The sequence below is a fragment of the Nicotiana tomentosiformis genome, chromosome 11 (assembly GCF_000390325.3).
Source record: "Nicotiana tomentosiformis chromosome 11, ASM39032v3, whole genome shotgun sequence".
Taxonomy (NCBI): domain Eukaryota; kingdom Viridiplantae; phylum Streptophyta; class Magnoliopsida; order Solanales; family Solanaceae; genus Nicotiana; species Nicotiana tomentosiformis.
Window position 1 is genome coordinate 28,507,630 of NC_090822.1, and position 25,888 is coordinate 28,533,517.

General features: G+C 40.0%; 1 protein-coding gene across 2 annotated transcripts; it reads right to left on the minus strand.

The window, feature by feature from the left end:
- Nucleotides 1–3,952: 3,952 nt before the first annotated feature.
- LOC104091816 (thioredoxin-like protein HCF164, chloroplastic) lies at nt 3,953–9,415 on the minus strand. 2 transcript variants are annotated; one of them, XM_009597241.4, is made up of 3 exons: nt 9,285–9,415; nt 5,364–5,915; nt 3,953–4,472 (listed from the first exon to the last, which is right to left on the minus strand). In XM_009597241.4, exons 2-3 carry the CDS (start codon nt 5,820–5,822, stop codon nt 4,320–4,322), a joined length of 612 nt encoding a protein of 203 aa, XP_009595536.1. In that variant the 5' UTR covers nt 5,823–5,915; nt 9,285–9,415; the 3' UTR covers nt 3,953–4,319. The 2 variants fall into 2 exon arrangements, with proteins under 2 accessions (XP_009595536.1, XP_009595543.1); XM_009597248.4 differs by lacking the exon at nt 9,285–9,415 and adding an exon at nt 7,317–8,048.
- Between the last annotated feature and the right edge of the window lie 16,473 nt (nt 9,416–25,888).

Consider the following 25,888-nt stretch of genomic DNA (forward strand, 5'->3'; position numbering starts at 1 on the left):
TCAAGATTATTCAGGATCGACTTCGCATAGCTCAGTCTAGGCAAAAGAGTTATGCCGACCGTAAAGTTCGTGATATTGCATTCATGGTTGGAGAACGAATATTGCTCCGAGTTTCACCTATGAAAGGTGTAATGAGGTTCGGAAAGAAGGGCAAGTTGAGCCTTAGGTATATCGGACCCTTTGAAATTCTTGAAAGGGTGGGTGAAGTAGCCTACAGGCTTGCATTACCACCTAGTTTATCAGCGGTTCATCCGGTGTTCCATGTGTCTATACTCCGAAAATATCATGGTGATTCGTCCTATGTGTTAGATTTCAGCTCAGTCCAATTGGACAAAGATTTGACTTACGAGGAGGAGTCGGTGGCTATTCTAGCCCGACAGGTCCGACAGTTGAGGTCTAAGAGTTATCCTTCAGTTCGGGTGCAATGGAGAGGTCAACCGGTAGAGGCATCTACCTGGGAGTCCGAGTCAGAGATGCGGAGTAAATATCCACACTTATTCAAAAGCTCAGGTACTTCTTTCTAACTCCGTTCGAGGAAGAACGTTTATTTTAGAGGTGGAGGATGTGATGACCCAAATTATCATCTTTAAATTTAATAAGTAATTATGTGTTCTAAGACCTCGAAAAGCACCATTTATCATTCCTCAACTTGCGTGTGCAGTCCGTAAAATTTTTCGGAAAATTTTCATGTGAAAAAATAGATTCAAATGTGAAATAGAGCTTTAAAACTCAACTGAGTTGACTTTGGTCAATATTTTTAGCAAACAAACCTGGATCAGTGTTTTGACAGTTCCAGTAGCTCCGTATCGTGATTTGGGACTTGGGAGTATGCCCGAAATTTAATTTGGAGGTCCCTAACTTAAATTATGACCATTTAACGGAACCAACAATTTAAAGCTAAAGATTCCAAGTTTGACCACGGAGTTGACTTTTTGATATAGGAGCCAGAATCCGATTCTGAAAATTTGAACAGCTTCGTTATGTCATCTATGACTTGTGTGCCAAATTTGAAGTCATTTCGGATTCATTTAATATGTTTTGGCACGAGATTTGCAAATTGAAAGTTTAAAACTCAAAGTTCGAATCGGGGTGTGAGTTGTAATTTCAGTGTTGTTTGACGTAATTTTAGACCCCGAGTCAGTTTGCATTATATTACGGGACTTGTTGGTATTTTCGAGCGGGGTCCCGAGTACCCCGAGAGTGAAACGGATCAAAATCGGAACAAGAATTGGACTTAAGCAAAATCTAAAATTTTGAGTTCTTGTGTAATCGCACCTGCGGAATTTTGACCGCAGAAGCAAGACTTCCATCACAGATGCGGTCAAAATTCCGCAGGTGCGACCCTTTTGCGCAGAAGCGGACGTCGCAGGTGCGACATTTTTGTCCGTGAATGCGGAACCTCGCCTGGCAGGCCCACTTCGCAAATGCAAGCTTTGTCTCGCAAATACGAGATCGCAGGTGCGAAAATATAGCCCGCAAATACGAAAATGCTGGGCAGAATACATAAAATCGGGTCTTAGTCATTTTTACTCATTTTTGAGTTTTAAGTCTCGGATTTGGGCGATTTCAAGGGGAATTTTCACGGCTTTGAATTGGATTTGAAGCTTTCGGAGGCAAATTTAAAAGGAAAAGTTGTGGTTGAATAATTGATTGGAATTTGCAAAGCGAGGTAAGTGTCGTGGTTAACCTTGACTTGAGGGGATAGAACCCTAAAATTATTTGTTATGTGAATTGCATGTGAACGACGTATAGGCGAGGTGACGAATGTCTATACGTCGTCAAATTAATTGTTTGCATGTTTACTTGAAAATCATAAATTATTTTTAATCATAAATTAATTATTATAATGATTGTTTTTCTCTTATTCTTTGTCAAAATATTAATTTTTGAATTCCTGCATTAATTGTTACATGCTATTTGAATTATGTGTTTTAATTGTTATTTGACATTTAGCATATTAAATATTAAACTGGCTATTTTTTCCCTGATTTCTATAATAAATTGCTAATTGTCATTGTTTGTTTCATAATTAAATTATAATTATTGTATGTTTGTTGTCTTACGATTTTATATTAATTGTTGCGTTTATTGGAAAATTTCTTCTATAAGAATTGATTGGTAAATGAATATGTTGGAGGTGCGAGTTGCACGTCGCAACAAGATTGATTATAATGAATATATTGGAGGATCGGGTTGCATGCCGCAACAGACTTATTAAAAGTCCATATTGGAGGATCGGGTTACACGCCGCAACTGACGTATTAAAAGTCAATATTGGAGGATCGAGTTGCACGCCGCAACAGACTTATTAAAAGTCCATATTAGAGGATCAGGTTGCACGCCGCAACAGACTTGATTACAATGAATATATTGTGAGAGCGGGTTGCACGCTGCAACAGAATTGAATGTGAATATATTGTGAGAGCGGGTTGCACGCTGCAACAGAATTGAATGTAAATATATTGTGAGAGCGGGTTGCACGCTGCAACTGAATTGATGGAAATGATAATTGGTTATGACTGCTGAGTTGGTTTCAATTATTATAAATGAGTTACTTGATTTATTTCTATTATTGTTGTTGTATCTAATATTGCGTACAGGTAATGTAAGTGACCCGCCTTAATCTCGTCACTACTTCGTCGAGGTTAGGCTCAGCACTTACCAGTACATGGGGTCGGTTGTTCTAATACTACACTCTGCACTTCTTGTGCAGATTTTGGAGTTGGTTCCAGCGGCGTGCCATAGTTTTGCTCGGATTTCAGCTACTCGGAGGAGACTTGAGGTATAACTACATGGCGTCCGCAGTTCTGAAGTCCCCGTCTATTTCACTTTAGTTGTGTGTTTATTTCCAGACAGTTTTACTTTATTCAGACCTTTATTTGTATTTATTCTAGAAGCTCGTGCACTTGTGACACCAATTCTGGGATGGTATTTAGACACCGTTGTTTGATGGATTATTTCACTATATTTCAAACATTGCTTCCGCATTTATTTCCTTGTTATTAATACATTTAAAAATTGTTTTAAAATGGATAATATTATTCTAACGTTGACTTGCCTAGCAAGTGAAATGTTAGGCGCCATCACGGTCCGAAGGTGGGAATTTCGGGTCGTGACAGCTTATTTTGAAAAACGTTTTTTCCAAAAGTACTTTTGATAAGTAGTTTAGGTTTGACTCATTAATTTGAAAAGCACTTTTGAGCAACAATTAGTGTTTGGCCAAACTTTTAAAAAAGTGTTTTTAAGTGTATTTTTCTCAAAAATATTTTTCAAAAAAGTATTTTTTGAGAGAAACTATTTTTTCTGTTTCTCTAAAACTGCTTATGCCTCTACTCAAAAACACTTTCTTTACTTCATAAAACTTGGCCAAGCACCTTAATTTTGATAAAAAAAAATAATTTTGACTAAAAAGAATACTTTTGGCCACAAAAGAAACTTGGCCAAACTTGCTATATAAGTGTGGTTGAACAACACCAGATGAATTGCGCCTTGGGTAGTTTTAATTTTGACAAGCTCCCGAGTCCGGATGAATCAAAATTCCAGGTCATATTCTAATATACTTTTTCTTGTCCCATTTTATGAGCTATACATTTAAGTTTTAGCAAGTCCAAAAAGAATATTATACTTCTTTATCTAACCTTATTAAGATGATTTATCATCACACAAATGACTGGCTTATTTTAAATCACAAGGTTAAAGATCTTCCTTTCTTTCTTAAATTTCGTTCCGAGACAAATACTTTCACATAAATTAGGACGGAGGGAATAACATATAGAGTCTGTCTAATGAGATGGTTGGATTGTTTAAATTTTAAAATATAAAAAGGAAAGGAAAAGGAAAAAGAGCTGATTAGTAGAAAGGGAAGTTTTCACAAGTACACCAATGGGAAGCATAAATTGCAAACAGAAAACATGAAAATAACAAAAATGTACCATATGTTGGGCATTAGTAGGAGTAGATCAATCGAAGAAGGTTATAAAGCATAACTGGGACAGTCAAAATGTAAAATACACCGCCAGCATAATAACTGCAAGCTAATTCATGGGAACTCCTAGGCATGAAATATAGACATACAGCATACTGAAAACAGAAAGCAGCATTATCCTTCTTTTCCCTTTAACTTTTTAGGGGATTCATATAACAGGATCTCCAAAATGGATTACGAAACTATAACAAACGCAAGTAAAGATCTTGCACTTGATAACTACTACATTACTTGCTCCATCCTTTCGATCTCTACAGCTAAATACTGTTACGTGCAATTTACTGTGACAAGCCGACAATCTCATCTGCTGCTGGATCAATCAACCATAGGCACATTAGTAGTGTTGTGGGCGTTTCATTTTGAGGAGATGAGAAATACCAGCCACAACATGCAGTCGGCTGCTGGGAACACCCGTCTTAGCAAGTGCCCTCCCGTATTTGTCCAGTAGAACAAAGCAAGGGACATACTTTATGTCATAATGGAGAAGCTGAATTTGCAAACAGAAAGAAGTCAATCAAGCTGGGAAGTTAATCATTTCCAGCATGAAGTATATTGATTACTCCAAAGGCAATACGCAAACTGACTGGACCAATCAAATAGCAGAAACAATTCTTCTTTGATTTAATTACTTCATCTAGACTTCCCCTCCTTTTTAAACTTTTTAAAAGTGTAGTTTAACTTAGCTATCACCAGAGAGTGTACTTTTAATTATATAAGTCAACTTAGCAGTCGCCACAGAGTAACCAATCTCAACACAATAGAAGGTGCTAAGGATTCTGCAATGCTTTTAGGCTCCACTGAGAATGAAAGCTATGAGTTGTTACACTGAAAAAACTTCAAAAGACACAGATCTACCAAATTTAAAGTATAAACAAAGTAAGCTAATCTGTAAAAAGACTTTCCGTCTATTACCTAGCAAATTGAAGGATGAGAATTTAACTTCAATCCTTTGCTGATAATATATTGCAGTTTTACATCACAATACTGAAAGATATGTTGTCTAAACAATTTATTAGACCAATGCTATGCCCAGAATGCAGTCTCCGTCTATCCCAATCAACTGATTCATGAATGTAACTTAACATAGTTATGATATTTTGATACATGGTAGAAGAATCCAATACTCAGTACCGAGTGCATTCAACACATGTCTAGTTTTGAATTAACAATTTTCAAGATTATCAAGTATCAGTACAAAAATAATCTTCAATAAAGAAAGAAGAAAAGAACCATATCAACAACCAAACAACAAAGGATGAGGCCCCTCTCAATTCTTGGAGTATGCAAAATCTAATACACATCCATCCAACAACTAAATATTACTAAACAGCCTTGCGAAAAATGTGAGAATATACAATGTATAGAGTATTAAGAGTACCTCAGGCAACCATTGATCATTCTCTGCATCAGCCATAACAATGTTGAGCCACTCAGAGTTCCTATTCTCAACCTCGTTAACGAAATTAAACAAAGAATTGCAGAGCCGGCACTTGGGGGAGTAAAATTCAATTACAGTACCCTCCTTTCCACTGGCCAAGGCAGACGCTAATGCACTCTGCTCGGCCTCTGCTTGGTCTGCAGGAGTCAATTTCTTCATCAACTTCAAGGTAGTGTTTTGGCCGACTCCACCATTCGACTGGAAATGTAATTCGGGTGATAAAGGTTGGGGTTTTGATATATTTTGGATGAAATTAAACACTCCAGAGCCAATATTCTTGAATGGTTTGAATAGCCAGGGTGTTTCAAACGTACATGGCAGAGGGGTTTTAGGGTTTTGGTTATGGACATCCCATGGCCATTTTAAGCAAAAGGGAGAGTACTTGGATGTAGAATCCATATATTCCAAGAATTACACGTATTCACATCACAATAACAAGCTAACTTTCTTCATTTGCAAGGCATTGCAGCAGGAACAAGCACCTACTTTGTGCTGCAACAACAGGATAAGCAGCATGAACACACATAATCTGAAAAAATAATAAGACAGGTTATACCTACTAACTTGACAAATGACATATTAGTCGTTATACCGTTTGTTGTAGCAAGATAATTTAAAGGTCAAAATTATGAAATTTGACCTCAAAATGACCTACTTAGGGGCCATTTCGCTGATGGTTTGGAATAAGTAATCCTAGCATAAAATCCCACATACGATAATGTCGTGTAAGAAAAAAATCATCACCACATAACTAATACAGCGTTTTGTTTGGCGGTATTAGATAATACATACATTAAGTTATGCGGAAATCTATGTCCTATTTTATGCTTGATAGAACGTGGAATATGAATTCATGTATTAGTAAAGCGGTGATTAAACAATTTAAAGATAAAAATGACCTTTTAAAGTAATTAATTCATGTATAACAATCTCCTTGTTATTAATCACTGCATAATAGTTCTTTCATTACTAATCCAACAAAAAGACTATGCATTATAATCACTGTATAACGAGTATGTGAACCAACTCTGATGTGACTATGCTTTTCTTGAGCCAAGGGCCTACCGGAAACAGTCTTTCTACCTTCACAAAGTAGGGGTAAGGTCTGCATACACACTACCCTCCCCAGACAACAATTGTGGGATTACACTGGGTTTGTTGTTGTTGTATAATGAGTATGTGAACCAGACGACCCCTAATTCAATGTCTTTGCTACAAAGCTTAATCCAATGTCGGCTCAAGGGTAAGGCATCCCAAGCAATTGTTTTAGGCCCCCAAAGTTTAGGGGCCCTATTTTTTACTAGTAGTACATTTTAAGAATTATTATCTTTTTAAAAAATTAAATATTTTAAAGTAAAAAATAATTTTTTAATAGAAAAAAAAGAAGAAGAAAACTTTGATTTGTTACTGATGTCGACCATAGAGATTTGAATAATCTGAAGCGTGAAAAGTATCTATAATTTTTGTTTAGTGGAAAATTTTGAAATCACTAGGTGATAAGAATCTGAGAAAAGTCACTCTGATGGATAGTTTAGACTTATTTTTCGAATTAAAGCATTAAAGGAAATACTATAAGAAGAAAATAATACTCTAATCGATATAATCAATCAGCTAACAAGACTTGAAAAAGTAAGACTTGATTCTTTTTCAAATACCTATATTCCTTATCGAATAATGCTCCTATAACAGTTGCATTTGTGGGAAGAAGTTTATTAAATTTTAATATAACACAATCTTACCTAGGATCAACAATATCTCAAAAGACATTTAAATAGATTAGCTATATTATCAAGCGAAAAAGAATTATTAGAATACCTTGATTATAAACAAAATATTAATAATTTTGTGTCTAAAAAGTAAGGAAATAGTGGAAGAGAAGTAATGCATACAAACATGGAGAGGCCGTAACGATTAGTCGAGTAATTTATCAGGTATCATCTACTCTCCAATCGTTTGTGAAATTCAAAAAACCAGGATTGTAGAATGTGCCACATAAATGACCTGACCTGCTGCTAATGTTGGAGCAATATACACCAAGATTAAAGGTGACCAACGTCTTGTGGGAATTTCCTACACAAGGCTGGGTGAAAGTTAATACAGATGGGGCATCAAGGGAAAATTCGGGAAAGAGTTCTTTTAGTTTTGTGTTGAGAGATGAATATGGTGATGTCCTACATGCACAAGGAAAGGAGATACGTGAGGGTACTAACACTGAAGCTGAAGCTGTGGCTATTTTAGAAGCATTGAAGTAGTGTGTGCAACGTGTTGTTGAAGAATGTGGTGGAGGGAATTTGGTATGTGCCATGGATAATTGCAACACATGTAGAGGAGATCAAAGACATTATTGGAAGACACAACATAAGGATATTGCATATTATGAGAGAGGGAAATAAACTGGCAGACTACTTAGCCAACTACGCACTGGATAGAGGTAATTTTGAGGCTGACTGTTTCTTACATTTGGAGATACAAGGACGAAGATTGGTGAATGATGATAAATTACAATGTCCTTATTTGAGAGTGAAGGTTGCGAGGAAATAAAAGGAATGGATGATAGGCATACAACGAGAAGAGGAAGCAGCCATGATCATCATCCTCAAATCTGCCCAGAGGAGAGGATAATGACTCTGTTCATTGTTCACTAACACTTTTTGCTTTTTTGCACGAAACATTACAGTATCCATGCCTTATCTTTTGTATACAATTAAACTGGTGGTATAAGTACTAGGTACTGATTCCATTGGAGGGGAACCAAGGATAGGCACAAGCTTACAAGCAAGGATGATTACAAAGAGGCTAGGGGCTGGAGTACTTACTGTTACCTTCAACTTTCGAAGGTTAGATTGTAAATTTAACCACCCTAGTACTCAATCCAACAGGCTGCAGTTCAACTCCATTTATGCGAAGATAAAAACTGTCACTACAAAGAGAAGAACTGCCCAGATTTTCTCAATAAGGATTCAATGGAGATCTCGCGCAATTTTGTTTGAAAAGGCTGTTTTTGGGTCAGTGGAATCGATGTGTGTTGCGTGTGGTTTAGCAGTATTAATTGGGGATGCATGGATTCTACAAGAAAAAGCAAACATTTTGGATTACAATATCTACTGGACGGATGGCTGGACCCAAACCTGTGATCAAGGAATTCATCTGTGCAAGCCACAACACAAAAATGGCACTAGAGAACTGGAAATAAATGTTATCACTGGAGCAGATTGGTGAGTTACATGAAAGCAAAGAACTATGATACGCATAACAAATCTGGATTGAAGAGAAAATTGCGGACAATGGACTACATTTTTTGTTACTGCAATGGACATGACACATGCATAGCTGGGATTATTCTCGACATCATCTTATTATGGCTAGTTTTTATTAGTAGCTCGTCCATAGTTCAATATGTAATATCATGCTTGAGAACGCTACTCAACTATGGCAATAGGAGCTATGTAGTTTCAATGTTTATGTTGCTACACTACGTAAAATCCATGTCACTTGTAATTTTCTTTCTATATATATATAAACAACACCTAGGCACCATGCCTAGTTGATTAAAAAAAAAAAGAATATTTGTGTGTTTGAAAAATAAAATAAAAATGGCTTTAGGCCACCAACAATATTGAGCCGTCCCTGACTTAATCATTTGATAATATTTCTATCCTAATTCATTAAGTACACAGTTTAACCATTTTACACTATTTCTATACTAATTTATACATATTATCTGATATATTATCTCCGAAACCAAATACACTTTTCTGTAAACGAAGAGGGTAGAAAACAAAGCATTAGAAAAAGGGAATTAAGGTTCTTTTTTTTTTTTTTGGGACTTATGAGACATAGAGGGAAAGCGAGAGAACTTACATCTGTTATCGCCGGTAAGGATTTGACCGGAGGAGCTCGCCGCTGAGGGTGGAATTTGATATTTGGTCTCGAAACTTGGGTCCGCATATGGGCCAGTTCTAGAGGAATTTTGGGCCTCTAAGTGAAACCGATTGAGCTTAAGTCCTTTTATGCAAGGTGTATTTACATAAATAGCCGGTCAAATTTAATATTTATTTTTCTAGCCAGTATAAATAAATTATACAATAAGTATATACAATTATATACATACTACATATAGATTATACATATATTTTTAATTCTTCTCTATGGAATTCGGATCCAAATTGACAATTTTGAATTGGGAATTTTTCTCATATATATATTATATTTCAAACTTAATTATCTGGATTCTCTAAACTTTGTTATTTACCAAAGGTAACAGTATATTCTTTAGAATTTATATACATTCTAGGGACTCAATTAAGCGCCTTTAATTCAGGGATTAGCGCCTTAAATTAAAAATTTTAATTACACCCTTTTTTATTTCTCTTTCGCTGTATTTTTCATTCCGGATTCGTCGGAGGAGATCGAATAAACAAAAGAAAGGACGCCTGAGTAATTTTCTGCCCAGACACAGAGTCCTCGGAACATTTCTACGATAAGATTTGAAGGTTTTTTAACCGTCCTACTCTATTTTTTGTCGATGCTCAAGAAGAAAAGAAGATCACTTGAGGTTTCTCATAATCGGAGCTTGAAATCGTTGGCTCCGATTTGAGTTTGATGAAATTGGTTGAATTAGGCACTGAATTTGCTGATTTAGAACTCAACGTTGAAAGTTTGGTTTGAAAGTGAAAGAATCCGGCTTCAAAATCAAATAGATTGGAGAGAAATTAGCTTCAAAATCGAAAGACATCAGCTTTACGCCGGCAACCCTTTTTCTGCCTCTCTTCTTCACTCTTGTGGGGAAAACTAATTCGCTCGCCCTCATCACCACTGGCAGTGAGTTACCAGTACAACTATCATATAAATTTTGATACAAATTTAATTTATCTATAACAACATATAAATTTAAATATAAATTTCATATAACTATTAATACATTAAACAATTTATTTACAACATTCATACAAAAAAATACAACTATAATAAAATACAATTTCATACAACTATAATACATATTTGATACATATCTACAACTATTTATAACACAGAGCATGTATAACTTAAATACAAATTTCATACACTATTGTTTACCCGAAAAACGGATAGAGTTGAATTTATACGCGATTCTAAGGGTACGTGTTATAACTTGGTACAAATCAGAAAAGTAAGTAGAAATATATCGAATATTGACCGGTAAAGAATGAAATACGAACCAATATTGAACTAGAAAACGATTTTATGAACTAGCAAGGTGAATCAATGTAAAAAGCTTACAAGAAGATAATCTCTCCTTTATATCTCTATCAATCGTGATATCTGAATATAAGAGTGTATATATGCCTTAATCTGCCCACTTTACAGAAATAATAGTTATCTCTCTTATAGTGGAGGAATTCTACTTTATATATAATTAAAAATACATAGTGGAGATCCCATGATAGAATAATTTTTCCCTAATTCCCCCCGAGATTGTCTTTCTTTAATGCAACTGTAACGACTCTTGTCCCTTGGCTCGATCCTGATCGGACTTGGCTCGATCTTGATCAGACTTGGTATTGGTTGGTTTCCAGATTTAGAGCCCGATATTGACTTGAGCTCGATATTGACCCGGGGCCTGGTATTGACTTAGGCTCGATATTGACCCGGGGTCCCGGTATTGACTTGGGCTCGATATTGACCAGGGGCCCGGTATTAACTTGGGCTCGGTATTGGTCGGTCTTTGGCTCTCAAGCTCGATAGCGCCACTTCGTATCATAGTTCGCTTTGGATTCGAGCTCGGTATTTGATCGGTCCTAGGAATTTGAGCTCGGTAACCTGGCTTCGGATCTCATACCCGATATTATGAATATGATATTCGGTCCATTATGTTCCAATCTTGACTAATCATACGAAGGTTGAAACCGGTTTTGACCGTATACAGATAGTCCCCTCGTTTCTCGGGAAGAATGTGGAGAGAAACGACATGATTTTCAAGCGGTATGACTCGATACAAACTGACGTTTTCACTGAGCCCAACCATGACGTGCATGATAGATGTCCCGTAGGTTCAGTTTACCGAGGCATTAAATGCGTGTTAGACGATGGTCGGCCATTGTTGACATTGAACAGTCATTGCTAACCCTATAAATAACCCCTCTTTTTACCACTTCTTACTTTTACATCTTCAAATCTTCTAAGTTCCCTTTCGCATCTTCTGAGTTTTTCATCTGTGAATTTTGTGATTTTACTGCAAAATCCCTCTTTAGAACACCAAATCTTATCATCTTCCTCTATCTTCAATCTTTAAATCCCAATGGCGAAAACGTCAAAAACCGTTCCTCAAAAAGAAAAAGCTTTTTCTTTGCGGCCCGTCGGCGACAAAACACCGGTGGATCCACGACCTGAGGAGTGTGTTCCTGGGGGGGGGGGGGTGTTCTTACCTCCGATTTTAAGATCGACAAAGCTTCGCCGGTCCCCGGTCGATGCGAGCCAGTATCGAGGTATATGTGCTCGATAATTGAGGGCCATCTTAAACAGTTAAGGAAAGATTGCAACTCGGAGGACAAAGAAGTGATAATCCTGGCTCCCGAAGAAGATATTACTATTCATGTGAAAGGGTTTCTAAGTATGTACACTTACCCTTTCACGTTGGGTCCCCTCGATCCTGTTGTCATCAATTTTTGCCGCCAATACCAAGTAACTCTAGGCCACATTCACCCTTCTTTTTGGCGGATCGTTATTCTAATCCGATTCTTCATGAACAAAGTCGAGGGGATGCCTTTCACCCTCGACCATCTCATTAGGTTGTACAACCCCGCCTCTATCGAGGTGGGTTAATAAAACTCCAGTGTGGGATACCAAAGTGATGTTCTCGAGCATAGACGAGGACAAAGACCGGGGCTGGATGGGTAGGTTCGTTCGAGTGAAAACTTCGGACCTAATCCCGGCCTAGAAGATGCCATTTCCCGAGGAATGGAACATGAAGCATAAGTATAACTCTATTGTTAGCTCCTATTGTTTTGCTCCTTCGTTTCTTTCTCACCGATATCCTTTTTGTGATGCAGCGGTTGCTTGGATGCCCAGTGCAGTTCTTAAACTTTTAGAGCTGGGTAAGGGACCTGGCTTCGACCTCTACATATGTCGAGCGCTCATGGCGCGATTTATCAAAGGGCCGATGGGAGGCCAAAAATCATGGTAAGCCTTTTTCCCATGTATTCGATGATTCGAACAAAATGTCTTTCCTATACTTAACCAATTTTCTTGTGTGTAGGCCTGGGCAAAGATGCAATCATGAGGCCCTCGTCTGGAAAGGAAGAGACTTTAGCCCCGGTTCCAAAACCGGCGAAGGATAACAAGAGAAAAAGGGCCTATACTACCGAGGATCCAAAGCTTAAGACGAGGACGACTCGTAAGCCAAGGAAGAATATCATCTATTTGACCGAAGAATATGTTCGGTGTCTAAGGGATAAAGACGAAGAAGAAGAAAATGACAAGACCATACTGGTGGCCCGAGTGGAGAAACCCATCGATGCCCCAAAGGCAGCTGGGTCGATGGCAGTTGATGAGGCTCCATCTCGAACTGAGGGGATATCGGAGAAGGACTTGGACAAATTCCCCGAGTCGTTGGAGATCGAGGATGCCTCCCACCGAAGTGATCAATCGGTGGGTATATCAGAAGGGGCCGACCCTGAAGGTCTTCGAACTGAGGAGAACGCCCCAAGCGACTCGCTCGGGGCAATAGTAATCGGAGACTCGCCTACTCTCCCCGCTTTTCCCGAAGAGGCAATTCGGGAAGCCCGAGCTTTGGGGACCCTCGAGGTAGCCGGGGTCCATGAGGGTGAGGACCCCTTTCGTGATTTATTTACCGCTACCGAGGATGCTGCCGGCCCGAGTGACACGTTGGGTCTTTTCTTAGAGGTTCAACGAGCCCTGAATCGGGTAAGTCTCGATTCCCTTTGTTGATGTCTCATTTTACTCTTTTTATGTCTTTTCTCTTTTTATACCTGAATCGGGTAGCTGAACCGACGTGAGGCCGACTTCCGAGTGCTTTCGGAGAAGAGAAATGCCCTCAAACTTCTTAATGGGCAGAAAAAGGAAGAGATCAAAGATCTTCGAGCCGAGTTGGCCAAGGCATACGAAGATCAAACCGACCTGACCGAGCAGGTAATGATAATCTTAAAAACTCATGGGCTCAATTCGGGAACAGTGGCTAATATTTCGATCTCACAGTTGCAGCAGAAGCTTAAGGTGATCGGGCTGCTTCGCGAGGAGGTCGATATGATTAGGGCGGAGACCTTTGGGTGGAAAGAAGGCATGGACCGCCTCGCTGCAGAAAAAGAGACTGCTCGAGCCCAATTATCATTGGCTGAAAGTCAACTTCAAGGCATGAAGGAGAATAGCTTGGTTAAAGCAAGAAAAATAGAGGAGCTTGAGGATCGGTTGGCTTCCGAACTTGCCAAGGCCAAATTTGAGGCCGAAAAGGAAAAGGCCGAGGTGGATGCATTCGTGGCTGTCTATTGGGCCGATTTTGAAGCCGCTCAAGTACAAAGGCTATCGAGACCGCTCAAACTCGAGCATATTGGGTTGCTGAACTCGCCAAATGCCAATCTCGGAGGGAAACCCTCGAGGAGATCCATGCTCGAGGTTTTGATCTTAACAAAGAGATAAAAAAGGCTAAACAACTTGAAGCCGATGGCATAGCCTTGGCTTCCAATGATGATGATGATGATTATGATGATAGGAGAAAGAGTGGGTCCTAGAGCAAGGAGAAGCCCGATGGAGAAGAGACTGCCCCCGAAGATAACCAGGAAACTTAGGGTTTTTCCCATTTCGATTGTTTGTGTAGGGTCCTGATCGGACGTTGTAAATACTCTTATATATATAAAAAGATCTTTTCCTTTCCCGACTTGTCTCTATTTTATTCTCTGCCTTGTGAATATTTTGTTTCATTCATGCCTTATGAAAGTTTTCATAAGTTCGAGGCCTTTAGGCAATTTGATCGAAGTCGTACCTTGTGACCTTTATAACCGAGTGAGCGTTTGTTCGAACTTGAAATAAAAAATAGCCCTTAGGCTTAAAGGTCGAGTGAGCGTTTGCTAGGATTTGTAGTAAAGTCGAGTGAGCATTTACTCGGACTTGAAATAAGGTTAGCCCTTAGGCTTAGTAGTCGAGTGAGTGTTTGCTCGAACTCGAAGTGATGTAGCCCGTAGGCTTTATGGTCGAGTGAGTGATTGATCGTACTCGAAGTGGTGTAGCCCGTAGGCTTAGTTGTCGAGTTAGTGATTGCTCGAACTCGAAATAAGATTAGCCCTTAGGCTTAGTAGTCGAGTGAGTGTTTGCTCAAACTCGAAGTGTTGTAGCCCATAGGCTTTATGGTCGAGTGAGTGATTGCTAGGACTCAAAGTGGTGTAGCCCGTAGGCTTAGTGATCAAGTGATTGATTGCTCGAACTCGAAGTGTTGTAGCCCGTAGGCTTAGTGGTCGAGTGTGTGATTACTCGAACTCGAAATAAGATTAGCCCTTAGGCTTAGTAGTCGAGTGAGTGTTTGCTCGAACTCAAAGTAAGATTAGCCCTTAGGCTTAGTAGTCGAGTGAGTGTTTGCTCGAACTCGAAGTGTTGTAGCCCGTAGGCTTATGGTCGAGTGAGTGATTGCTCGAACTCGAAGTGATCTAGCCCGTAGGCTTAGTGGTCGAGTGTGTGATTACTCGAACTCGAAATAAGATTAGCCCTTAGGCTTGGTAGTCGAGTGAGTGTTTGCACGAACTCGAAGTGTTGTAGCACGTAGGATTTTATGGTCGAGTGAGTGATTGCTCGAACTCGAAATAAGATTAGCCCTTAGGCTTAGTAGTCGAGTGAGTGTTTGCTCGAACTTGAAGTAAGATTAGCCCTTAGGCTTAGTAGTCGAGTGATTGATTGCTCGAACTCGAAGTGATGTAGCCCGTAGGCTTAGTGGTTGAGTGTGTGATTACTCGAACTCGAAATAAGATTAGCCCTTAGGCTTGGTAGTCGAGTGAGTGTTTGCACGAACTCGAAGTGCTGTAGCCCGTAGGATTTTATGGTCGAGTGAGTGATTGCTTTAACTTGAAGTGATGTAGCCCATAGGCTTAGTAGTCGAGTGAGTGTTTGCTAGAATTCGAAGTGTTGTAGCCCGTAGGCTTTATGGTCGAGTAAGTGATTGCTCGAACTCGAAGTGATGTAGCCCTTAAGCTTAGTAATCGAGTGAGTGATTGTTCGAACTCGAAATAATATTAGCCCTTAGGCTTAGTAGTCGAGTGAGTGTTTGCTCGAACTTGAAGTGTTGTAGCCCGTAGGCTTTATGGTCTAGTGAGTGATTGCTCTAACTTGAAGTGATGTAGCCCATAGGCTTAGTAGTCGAGTGAGTGATTGCTTGAACTCGAAATAAGATTAGCCCTTAGGCTTATATGGGGCTTGATCTCGTTGACTTTTCGGTTGGTAGTCCCCGATTTATGGGGTAATAGTTAGCCCTTGAACCTGTTTGCATAATAGATCACTAAATAGAGGATGGATTCTGAGATATGAGATATCGATAAAGGAGAAATTTCTCTTTTATGTCATTATACATGTGTTCATGTTTTGTGTCAAGGATCGGGAAAACTACACGAGCATAGTTCGTTTTGACCATTTGGATCTTACAATTTTTCCTATCGAAACCATGTTGTCATGAAGTAACTTCCTTGCATCGAACTTGACGAGTCATGAAGTAACTTCCTTGCATTGAACTTGACGATCAAACTTGATATATTCGATGATGCCCCCTAGTATTTGGGGTTGATTGTAAAGAGGCCTTGGATTCTATTGAATTGTTCTAAGTTAGCACGATTAATGGTTGCCTCATTAAAAACCTTACCGAAAAACCCATTTGGGATAAATCCGGGCTAATGGAAAAAAAGTGCAACGCGTGCTTTCAAGCCTAAAGGCTTTGAATAATCCATCCTTGTTCCTGGTCGAACTCCTGTAAGGGTTAGTTTCGAAATATAAATGAACATGGGAGGGTCGTACCTTAGAAGTAGTATCGTTTTAGGTGCGACACATTCCAATTGCTCGGTAGTTGTTTGCCGTTTATCACACCAAGCTTGTAGGATCCTTTACCGATGATTTCGAGAACCTGATACGGTCCTTCCCAGTTAGGACCCAATTTTCCTTCATTTGGATTTCGGGTGTTGAGGGTGACTTTCCTTAGCACTAAGTCCCCGATTTTAAAATATCGAAGATTGGTTCTTCGATTATAATACCTTTCGATTCGCTGTTTTTGGGCGGCTAATCGAACGAGAGCTGCTTCTCATTTTTCGTCCAATAATTTTAGGCTCGTGTTCATTGTCTCGTTATTCAACTCATTTGTCGCATATCGAAATCTAACGCTAGGTTCTCCGACCTCAACCTGGATAAGACTTCGGTGCCATAAACCAACGAGAATGGTGTTGCTCCGGTACTGGATTTTGATGTCGTGCGGTATGCCTATAGTACTTTGGGTAGTATTTCTCTCCATTTTCCTTTAGCGTTGGTTAATCTTTTCTTAAGATTTTGGATGATGGTTTTGTTGGTCGATTCGGCCTGTCCGTTCCCACTGGGATGATACAGTGTTGATAGGATCCTTTTGATTTTGTGGTCTTCGAGAAATTTCATCACTCTGCTTCTGATGAATTGCTTTCCATTATCATATACAATCTCGGATGGCATACCGAACTGACATATAATATGGTCCCAAATGAAGTCTATCACTTCCTTTTCTCTGACTTTCTCGAAAGCCTGTGCTTCAACCCATTTAGAGAAATATTCAGTCATAAACAAAATAAACTGAGCCTTACCTGGGGCCGAAGGGAGGGGGCCGACGATGTCCATTCCTCATTTCATGAAATGCCAAGGAGATAGGACCGAGTGGAGAAGCTCCCCGGGTCTCACGACCCAAAATCTGACATGTCGTGATGGCGCCTATCTCGAAACTAGGCAAGTCGATAACATCAATAATCCCCAATTTCCTTTAAGTTTGAAAAAAAACATAATAATTTGACTTTAATAAAAGGCCTCACAATTTTCGATACAAACACTCCCAAAACCTGGTGTCACTGAGTACGTGAGCATCTAATTATGAATACAAGTCTGAAAAATAAGGTATGTAACAGTCTGATGCCAAATACAGTAAATAAGGAGATAGGGAGGGAGAGGCAAGGTCTGCAAAACACGGCAGCTATCTTAGAATCTCCGAAAAATCAGTTGTGCGAAAGAATCAACACCCGCTATGTCCGGGAACACCTGGATCTGCACACGAAGTGCAGAGTGTAGTATGAGTACAACCAACTCAGCAAGTAACAATAAGAAATAAAGAGTTGAAGATAGTGACGAGCAACACAATTATAGTTCACTTTAAGTAATTCCAACAAATAATAGACATGCTTTCAAATCTGGCAGTTTAAATCAAATCAATTTTATACAGTTCAAATTCATGTAATCCGGATATAAATCCTTTAGAGATTTCACAATAATGACAGATAGCAACCAAGTGCAACAACAAATGCAAAGCAAGTGCAGCCTCTCAGGCAACAATTACTCAACTCATCACAACAGCTCAACCACTCGGCTCTCAGCCCTCAACACTCACACTCAATGGGTACCTGCACTCACTAGGGGTGTACAGACTCCGGAGGGGCTCCTACAGCCCAAGCGCTATAATCTACACGGATAACTCACGTGCCATAATATAAATATCTAGATCTGCACAACCAACTCACGTGTTGCATGGCCAACTCACATGCTATAGTATAATATAAGGATCCGCACGAACAACTCACGTGTTGCACGTCCAACTCACGTGCTATAGTATAATATCTCACAATCAGGCCCTCGGCCTCGCTCATTCATAAAGCTCTCCAGATTCTCGAGCTCTCAACAATCATGAAATCAGCTAAACAACAATGATATGATACATCAATAATAAATAATAGAGACTGAGATAAAATAATCAAGTAAATTGTGAGTGAGTACAAAACAACAATTTAAGCAGATAATTCAACATGTACACGACCTATGTGGGTCCCAGCAATACCAACATATATCCTAAACATGGTTTCTAACATGACTTATAGTCAAATTTCCACAACACATAGAGGTCACATAACTATCAACAAATTATTCAACTTTACAGTTTCTACGGGACGGACCAAGTCACAATCCCCTCGGTGCATGCCCACACGCCCGTCACCTAGCATGTGCGTCACCTCCAAAATAGTCACATGACATAAAAATTCGGGGTTTCATACCTTGAGGTCCATATTTAAAACTGTTACTTACCTCAAACCGTGTAATTCTTTATTCCGCTATGCCCTTGCCCCGAGAATTGGTCTCCGAAAGCCTCGTATCTAGCCATAATTAATTTGATTCAGTCAATACCAAAAGGAAATACTATTTTTCCAATAAAAATCCGAAATTCACTCAAAAATCGTCCGTGGGGCCAACATATCGAAACCTGATAAAAGTTACAAAATATGAACGCCCATCCAATCACGAGTCAAACCATACAAATTTCACCAAATTCTGACATCAACTCGACCCTCAACTCTTCAATTAAATATTTTGAAGATTTCTAACTTTTTCAACCCAATCTTTACCCATTTGAACTCAATAATTTTTCCATAAACCTTATTGGTATGTGTATGTATAAATAATACTCTAACACTCAAGAATCATACTTTAAATTACCCATCTTTACTCCAAACCCGAAATTGAAGAATTGGGGAAGGAAATACTTACCTCTTTGAAGCCCTAGCAAGATCTTTGTGAAACCTTCAAACCCTGAACAAAAATTGATGGATAAATGACTAAGTCTTCACTTTCTTTCTCTAAAATACTCCCACCTCTCTCTAAAATGTCACATTTTGGCTAAATAATGAGCTTCAAGGGCTATAAATCGAAGTTGGGTCGGGTCAAAAGTTAGAAAGAATGGAAGCTCCGATGTAGTTATGCGATCGCATAAAAGGTATGTGGTCCGCATACCGCCTGCATAATTTGGCCTCCAAAACTGGGCGTGACTGACCCGGTCTGCGGTCATTATGCGGCCCGCATACCTGTTCTGCGTTGCATTAATGCAACGCAGAACAGGTCTGCAGTCGCATAATGCACTGCAGATTTTCCTCAAATCTTGCCCCTTTTTTATCCACTCTGCGACCATTATGTGGTCCACAGAGTGATTCTGCGACTGCATAATGGTAGCAAAAATGACCCTTTTTTTTCAAACAAAATTTTCCTTCACATATCGGTGCATTGTTCAATGCAAAAAGTCCGAACCACGGCGAGCAAGCTCGCCGCGAGAAATTTTTATAATCTTTGTACTAATTGATCTACCTCGGCACCACAAAACCTTAATTTTCTTTGCAAAATTTCTCCGGGGTCGTTACACATAAGTCAATATCCGGTCAACCTTTTGAACTTAAATTCTAAACCTTAGAACTAAGTATTCCAAATCATTTCAAAACCTCACTGACCCGAACAAATTACCCCGGCAAGCTAAATAATAATCGTAAATCACAATTTGAGCAGTAAATGGGGGAACGTGATTGAAATAGTCAAAACGACCGGCCGAGTCGTTACACCAGGTTGATGAATCATGGGCGCATGTCTTTGACATTTGTCATATTTTCGAACAAACTACCTTGCATCTTTGTCCATATTGATCCAATAATATCCTGCTCTGATTATTTTGTGGACCAATGAATCGACACCGGAATGATTCTCACAAGTGCCCTCGTGAATCTCACGTAGAATGTAGTCGATATCTCCCTGTCCCAAACATATGACAGTGGACCATCGAACGTCCTTCTAAACAGCGTTCTATCATTGGATAGGGTGAACCGTGCAACTTTTGTGCGTAGAGCTCTTTACTCCTTTGGATCCGGTGGAAGTTTTTCGTTCTTGAAGTACTCTATATATTTGTTTCTCCAATCCCAGGTTAGACTTGTGGAGTTGATCTCGGCATGACCTTCTTCGATTACCGATTTCATGAGTTGCACGATTGTCCCCGAGTTGAGTTCGTCATCCTCGACCGACAAACCTAAGCTCGCAAGAGCGTTGGCCTCACTGTTCTGCTCTCAAAGTATATGTTGCAAGGTCCATTATTTGAATCGATGTAGAGTCACTTGTAATTTATCCAAGTACCTCTGAATTCGATCTTCTCGAACTTCAAAAGTCCCATTGACTTGATTTACCACGAGGAGGGAATCACATTTAGCCTCTACGACCTCGGCCCCCAAACTTCTGGCTAGTTCGAGACCTGCAATCATGGCCTCATACTCGGCCTCATTGTTAGTCAATTTTGTAGTTTTAATAGACTGTCTAACTACATTACCTGTGGGCGATTTCAGTATGATGCCCAGTACAGACCCCTTTGTGTTTGAGGCACCGTCCGTAAAGAGGGTCCAGACTCCCGAAGAGGTACCCGATTTTATCAGTAATTCTTTTTTCAATCTCGGGTACGAAGGCCGGTGTACAGTTAGCCACGAAGTCCGCTAAGATTTGAGATTTTATAGCGGTTCGAGGTCGATACTCGATATCGTACCCGCCGATCTCTATGGCCCATTTGGCCAATCGACCTGAAAGCTCAGGTTTGTGTATAATATTTCGTAGAGGATAAGTTGTTACAACATGTATCGGATGGCACTGGAAATATGGTTTTAGTTTCCTAGAGGCGCTTATTAAAGCAAGCGCTAATGTTTCTACGTGTGGATATCTAGTTTCGGCCTCACCTAAAGTTCGACTGACATAATAAATAGGGAATTACGTACCTCATTCTTCTCAAATTAGGACTCCACTTACCGCTATCTCCAAGACAACTAGATACAGATAAAGTTGTTCGTCTGCCTTCGGGATATGAAGAAATGGAGGTCTCGATAAATACCATTTTAGCTCTTCCAAAGCCTACTGACATTCCGGAGTCCATTCAAAATTGCTTTTATTTTTAAGCAGAGAGAAAAGCCGGTGACTCCTATCCGAGGATCTCGAAATGAATTGTCCCAGGGCGGTTATCCGTCCTGTTAGCCTTTGTACGACCTTTACATTATCTACCACTGTGATGTCCTCGATTGCTTTGATTTTATCAGGGTTAATCTCGATTCCTCGATTGGACACCATGAAACCGAGAAACTTGCCCGAGCCCACCCCGAATGCACATTTTTCGGGATTAAGCTTCATGTTGTATTCCCTTAGTATGTCAAAAGTTTATTGCAAATGCTTAAGTGGTCCTCTGCTCGTAGGAATTTAACTAACATGTCATCAATATAAACCTCAATTGATTTTCCTATTTGCTTTTCGAACATTCGGTTTACTAGGCGTTGATAAGTTGCACCAAAACATTTTAGACCGAATGGCATTACATTATAATAATAAGTCCCATACTTAGTGATAAACGAGGTCTTTTCCTGATCCTCCGGGTTCATCTGCATTTGGTTGTACCCGGAATACACATCGATAAAACTGAGAGTCTCGTGGCCGACCGTGGCATCGATCATACGATCGATATTCGGCAAAGGAAAAGACTCCTTAGGGCATGCTTTATTCAGGTCTTTATAATCTATACACATTCTATGTTTGTTCCCCTTTTTAGGGACTACCACCAAATTTGGTAGCCATTCGGGATATATTACTTCCTGAATAGAGCCTATTTTAAGAAGTTTGGTTACCTCGTCTTTGATGCAGGCATGTTTGACCTTGAACTGGGGTCTTCTTTTTTGTTTTACCAGGTGGCACTTTGGGTCCAAGATTAGCTTATGAGTGGTGATTCCTGGTGGGATCCCTGTCATGCCAAGATGGGACCAAGCGAAACAGTCTATGTTAGCTATAAGAAATAAGCTTTCTCCTGAGCTCGGGATCTAACCCCGTGCCCAGGTATACCATTCGTTCGGGCAGATATTCGATTAGTATGACTTGCTCCAGTTCTTCGATTGTTGATTGGGTGGCGTCGGAATCATCGGGAACCATGAAATATCGAGGGATCCTACGTTCATCATCTTCGTCAGTCTTCTGATAATTGCTATTTGGTATTCTGTTCCTCCTTTGAATCCATTCCTTTTGCTGATGATAATGATGACACCGGAATCGCTTCGTCGACGGCAAACATTTATTTTGCGTTCGGTTGCTCCCCGTAGACCGTTTTGATTCCCTCCGATGTTGGGAACTTCAAAACGTAGTGGAGGGTCGAGGGTACAACTCTCATATTGTGGATCCATGACCTTCCGAACAGGGCGTTGTATCTCATATCGCCTTCGATCAAGTGGAACTTCATTTCTTGGATGGTTCTGGCCACATTAACTGGAAAGATTATTTCTCCCTTAGTAGTTTCATATGCCATATTGAATCTGTTTAGTACCAAAGTTATGGGCACGTTCTGGTTCCGTAGACTGAGTTGTTCTATGACCCTCGATCGAATGATGTTGGCCAAACTACCTGGATCAATTAACACACGTTTAACTTGAGTTTTATTCATAAGTACAGATATTACCAGTGCATTGTTATGTGGTTGCATGATTCCTTCCGCGTCTTCGTTATTAAAGGACAAGGTTCCTTCAGGGGTATAATCCTGAGTCCGGGATCACTTTTCTCTTACAACTGTCATCTTAGTGCGTTTAAGCACCGACCCCTAGGGGTATCGATCCCACCAATGATCATGTGGATAATGTGTTGTGGCTCTTCTTGTTTGTTTTGTCTATTGAAATTCCTATTTTTGAAATGGTTTTTGGCCTTGTCACTTAAAAATTCTCGAAGGTGCCCTTTGTTAAACAACCAAGCTACCTCCTCTCTTAGTTGCCTGCAATCTTCTGTTCTATGACCATGAGTTCCATGATATTCGCACATTTGATTGGGATTCCTCTGGGCAGGATCGGTCTGCATAGGTCGAGGCCATTTAGTATATTTGATGCGTCCGATAGCCGATACTATAGCGGATGCATCGATGCTGAAGTTATACTCCGATAACCGAGGTGCTTCCCTAGGTCCGATATGCCTGTCGAACCCATTCCTGTTCATGAGCCCCCGAGACCCTTGGCCTCGATCATTTCTATTTTTGCCTCGTACGGGGTAACATAAACATTCACTACCCCTACGATCTCCGTTATACGGCCGGTATCGATCCTTGTTTGACCTTGGTTCTCGGTCGATATCCCTTTTAAAATCGGACTTAGAACCCAACTGGTCGTCTTCGACTCTTATTTTGGATTGATACCGATTGTGCACATCGGCCCAAGTAATAGCTGGTTACTCGATCATGTTATGCTTCAGCCGCCGTGAAGCCATCGAGTTTCGTTCGTTTAGACCTTGAGTGAAAGCTTGAACAGCCCAATGCTTTTGAAATTTCTACCGGACATCAGCTGCTACTCTCATACATTGTGAATGCACCAAACATGTCAAAATCTCCTCGAGCTGCTAGCTTCTCAAAAGAATGGAAGCGAAATTTGGAGATAGCGCGAAGCTATCTTGTCAAAGGCATGCTGATCAAAATCGTCGCTTTGTTGAATACCAGGTAGGAGACAAAGTGATGGTCAAAATCCCAAAGCGGTACTTGCTTGCAGGGGTCCATGACCCTCGCCTATTGCAAAAATACATTGGACCCTTGTCCATTGAAAGGCGCATTGGGAAAGTTTCATATCAGGTGGATACCCTACCTTGGTGGAAAATCCATCCCGTCTTCCATGTCAGTCTTCTGAAACCTTTTCGGGAAGACATGGAGGACCCTTCATGGAGCCAACTCACAATACCCAGTATTCGAGGCCCCAATTCAACCGGGAAAAGGCGTGCTGAAGCTATTCTTGATGATTGAGTGATTCACGCCTCAAGGAAAGATTACCAAGAATTCTTGGTGAAATGGTAAGGTTGTGATGGAGTGGAGAATACATGGAAGAGGGGAACAAACCTCAAAGCCTACAAGAGTCTAATTGATGACTATCTTTCAAGTAAGGCACCGAGGGCATTGCCAACATAGGTGGGTGAGAATGTCATGGGCGACTTTCCAACCATGCGCCATGACCCCTTGGACGCGCCCTATGGCGTCCTAGCAAGCCTCCCAATGCCTAGCGCCATGGACGACCCCGTGGTCTTGGCGGCGCCAAGTGAAAAGCGCGCATGTGCCTCTGTCGCCCCACTGATAGCCCTCGCAAGTGCCCAGCTATAGGCAAATGCCAACAGCGCCGCGCGCGCAGACCGTGATGCCAAAGACAAGGTTGCTGACAACGGACCTATTTCTACCTTGTAGAAAACTAAATCCTTTTTATTGTAAATACAGTGTAGTTTTATTTCATGTACTTTCATTATGTTCCTTGAGCATAGTTAGGTCAAGTCCTCTAACTTTGGTTTATTATTTTTAAGCATTATTAGGGGGATCAAGCAATCAAACTTTCTAGCAAGCAAGTAATTCTCTGTACTTGTGTCTCTCCCCCTCGACACCATGTTGCTTTTTTGTAATAGCTTTCATTAATGCAATCAAGCTTTATTTCATTCTCAATTCTCTTTTTTGTTCTCTCAATTGCTTTTGATATTGGTTTTCCCGTACGACACTGTCTAGCATACAGAGGGAACCTCAGTTGGAGAATAGTAACTAGATGGACATCGGTTGCTTAGCCTTATGTCGCCCTTCCAAGGAATCTCATGAAGGCGCCGTGCAATAAATTTTTCGTAGATACGAAAAGGAGGAGAATCAATCAATCCCGGATAAAGCGAGATTAGGTTTAAATCTCCGATCAGTTATAGATTCTCAGTGAAACGGACAAAGAATACAGTTAATGGTTATAACAAACAAAGGTGATAGTAGGGGAACGATTAAAGTAAATTTGCTATTTAAACCCCTCTTTCCTTTTAATTGGATGCCATCTAAAAATTATTCTTTCATGCCATAAATCATTGCATTGTATTTATTCCAACTCAAGATTAAAGTGATACGAGAAAGAAGCTATTTTGATCAATAAGAATTCTTTTCCCCTTTACCCTGCTATTTTATTACCTTGCACATCTTTTATATTATATCTTATTGTCTGCATTTGAGAAAGTTTGTAAATCGGTCATTGGTGCCCTCAAATACAAATTTAAATGATTTGACCTATCAGTCTTATTTTAGGTTAAACAGTAACAATCGCTCATTTTCTGTTAAATTTGTTTTGTTTCAACAAATTATATGTGATTTACATTTGCAAAGTTTAATAAAAATTATGTCTGGAGTTAACCTCACTAACCAGCAGGTAGATCAACTTAATACTACCAATCAACATGTAAGTCAAAGGTGCGGCTGCAGGAGACACGCCACATGATCGCAAAATCATACACCGTTGAACTCTCCACGTACTCGAGAGAGTTTACCAATGAGATCTAATAGCAGGGAAGAGGGCAACCAAGATTACAAGGTGAATTGAAAAGTTTCATCACTCAGCAAAAGCAATGGAATAGTCAGATTTGTCACGGCCCAATAACCATCAACCAGTGATGGCGCCTAACTCACGTATTAGGAAAGCCAA

Bases quoted from the DNA above. Each gene is read 5' to 3' on its own strand.
- LOC104091816 (XM_009597241.4), bottom strand. From the start codon at position 5,822: ATGGATTCTACATCCAAGTACTCTCCCTTTTGCTTAAAATGGCCATGG. The intron at 4,473-5,363 runs GTACTCTTAATA...TTGCAAATTCAG, and splicing joins ATGATCAATGGTTGCCTGAG to CTTCTCCATTATGACATAAA.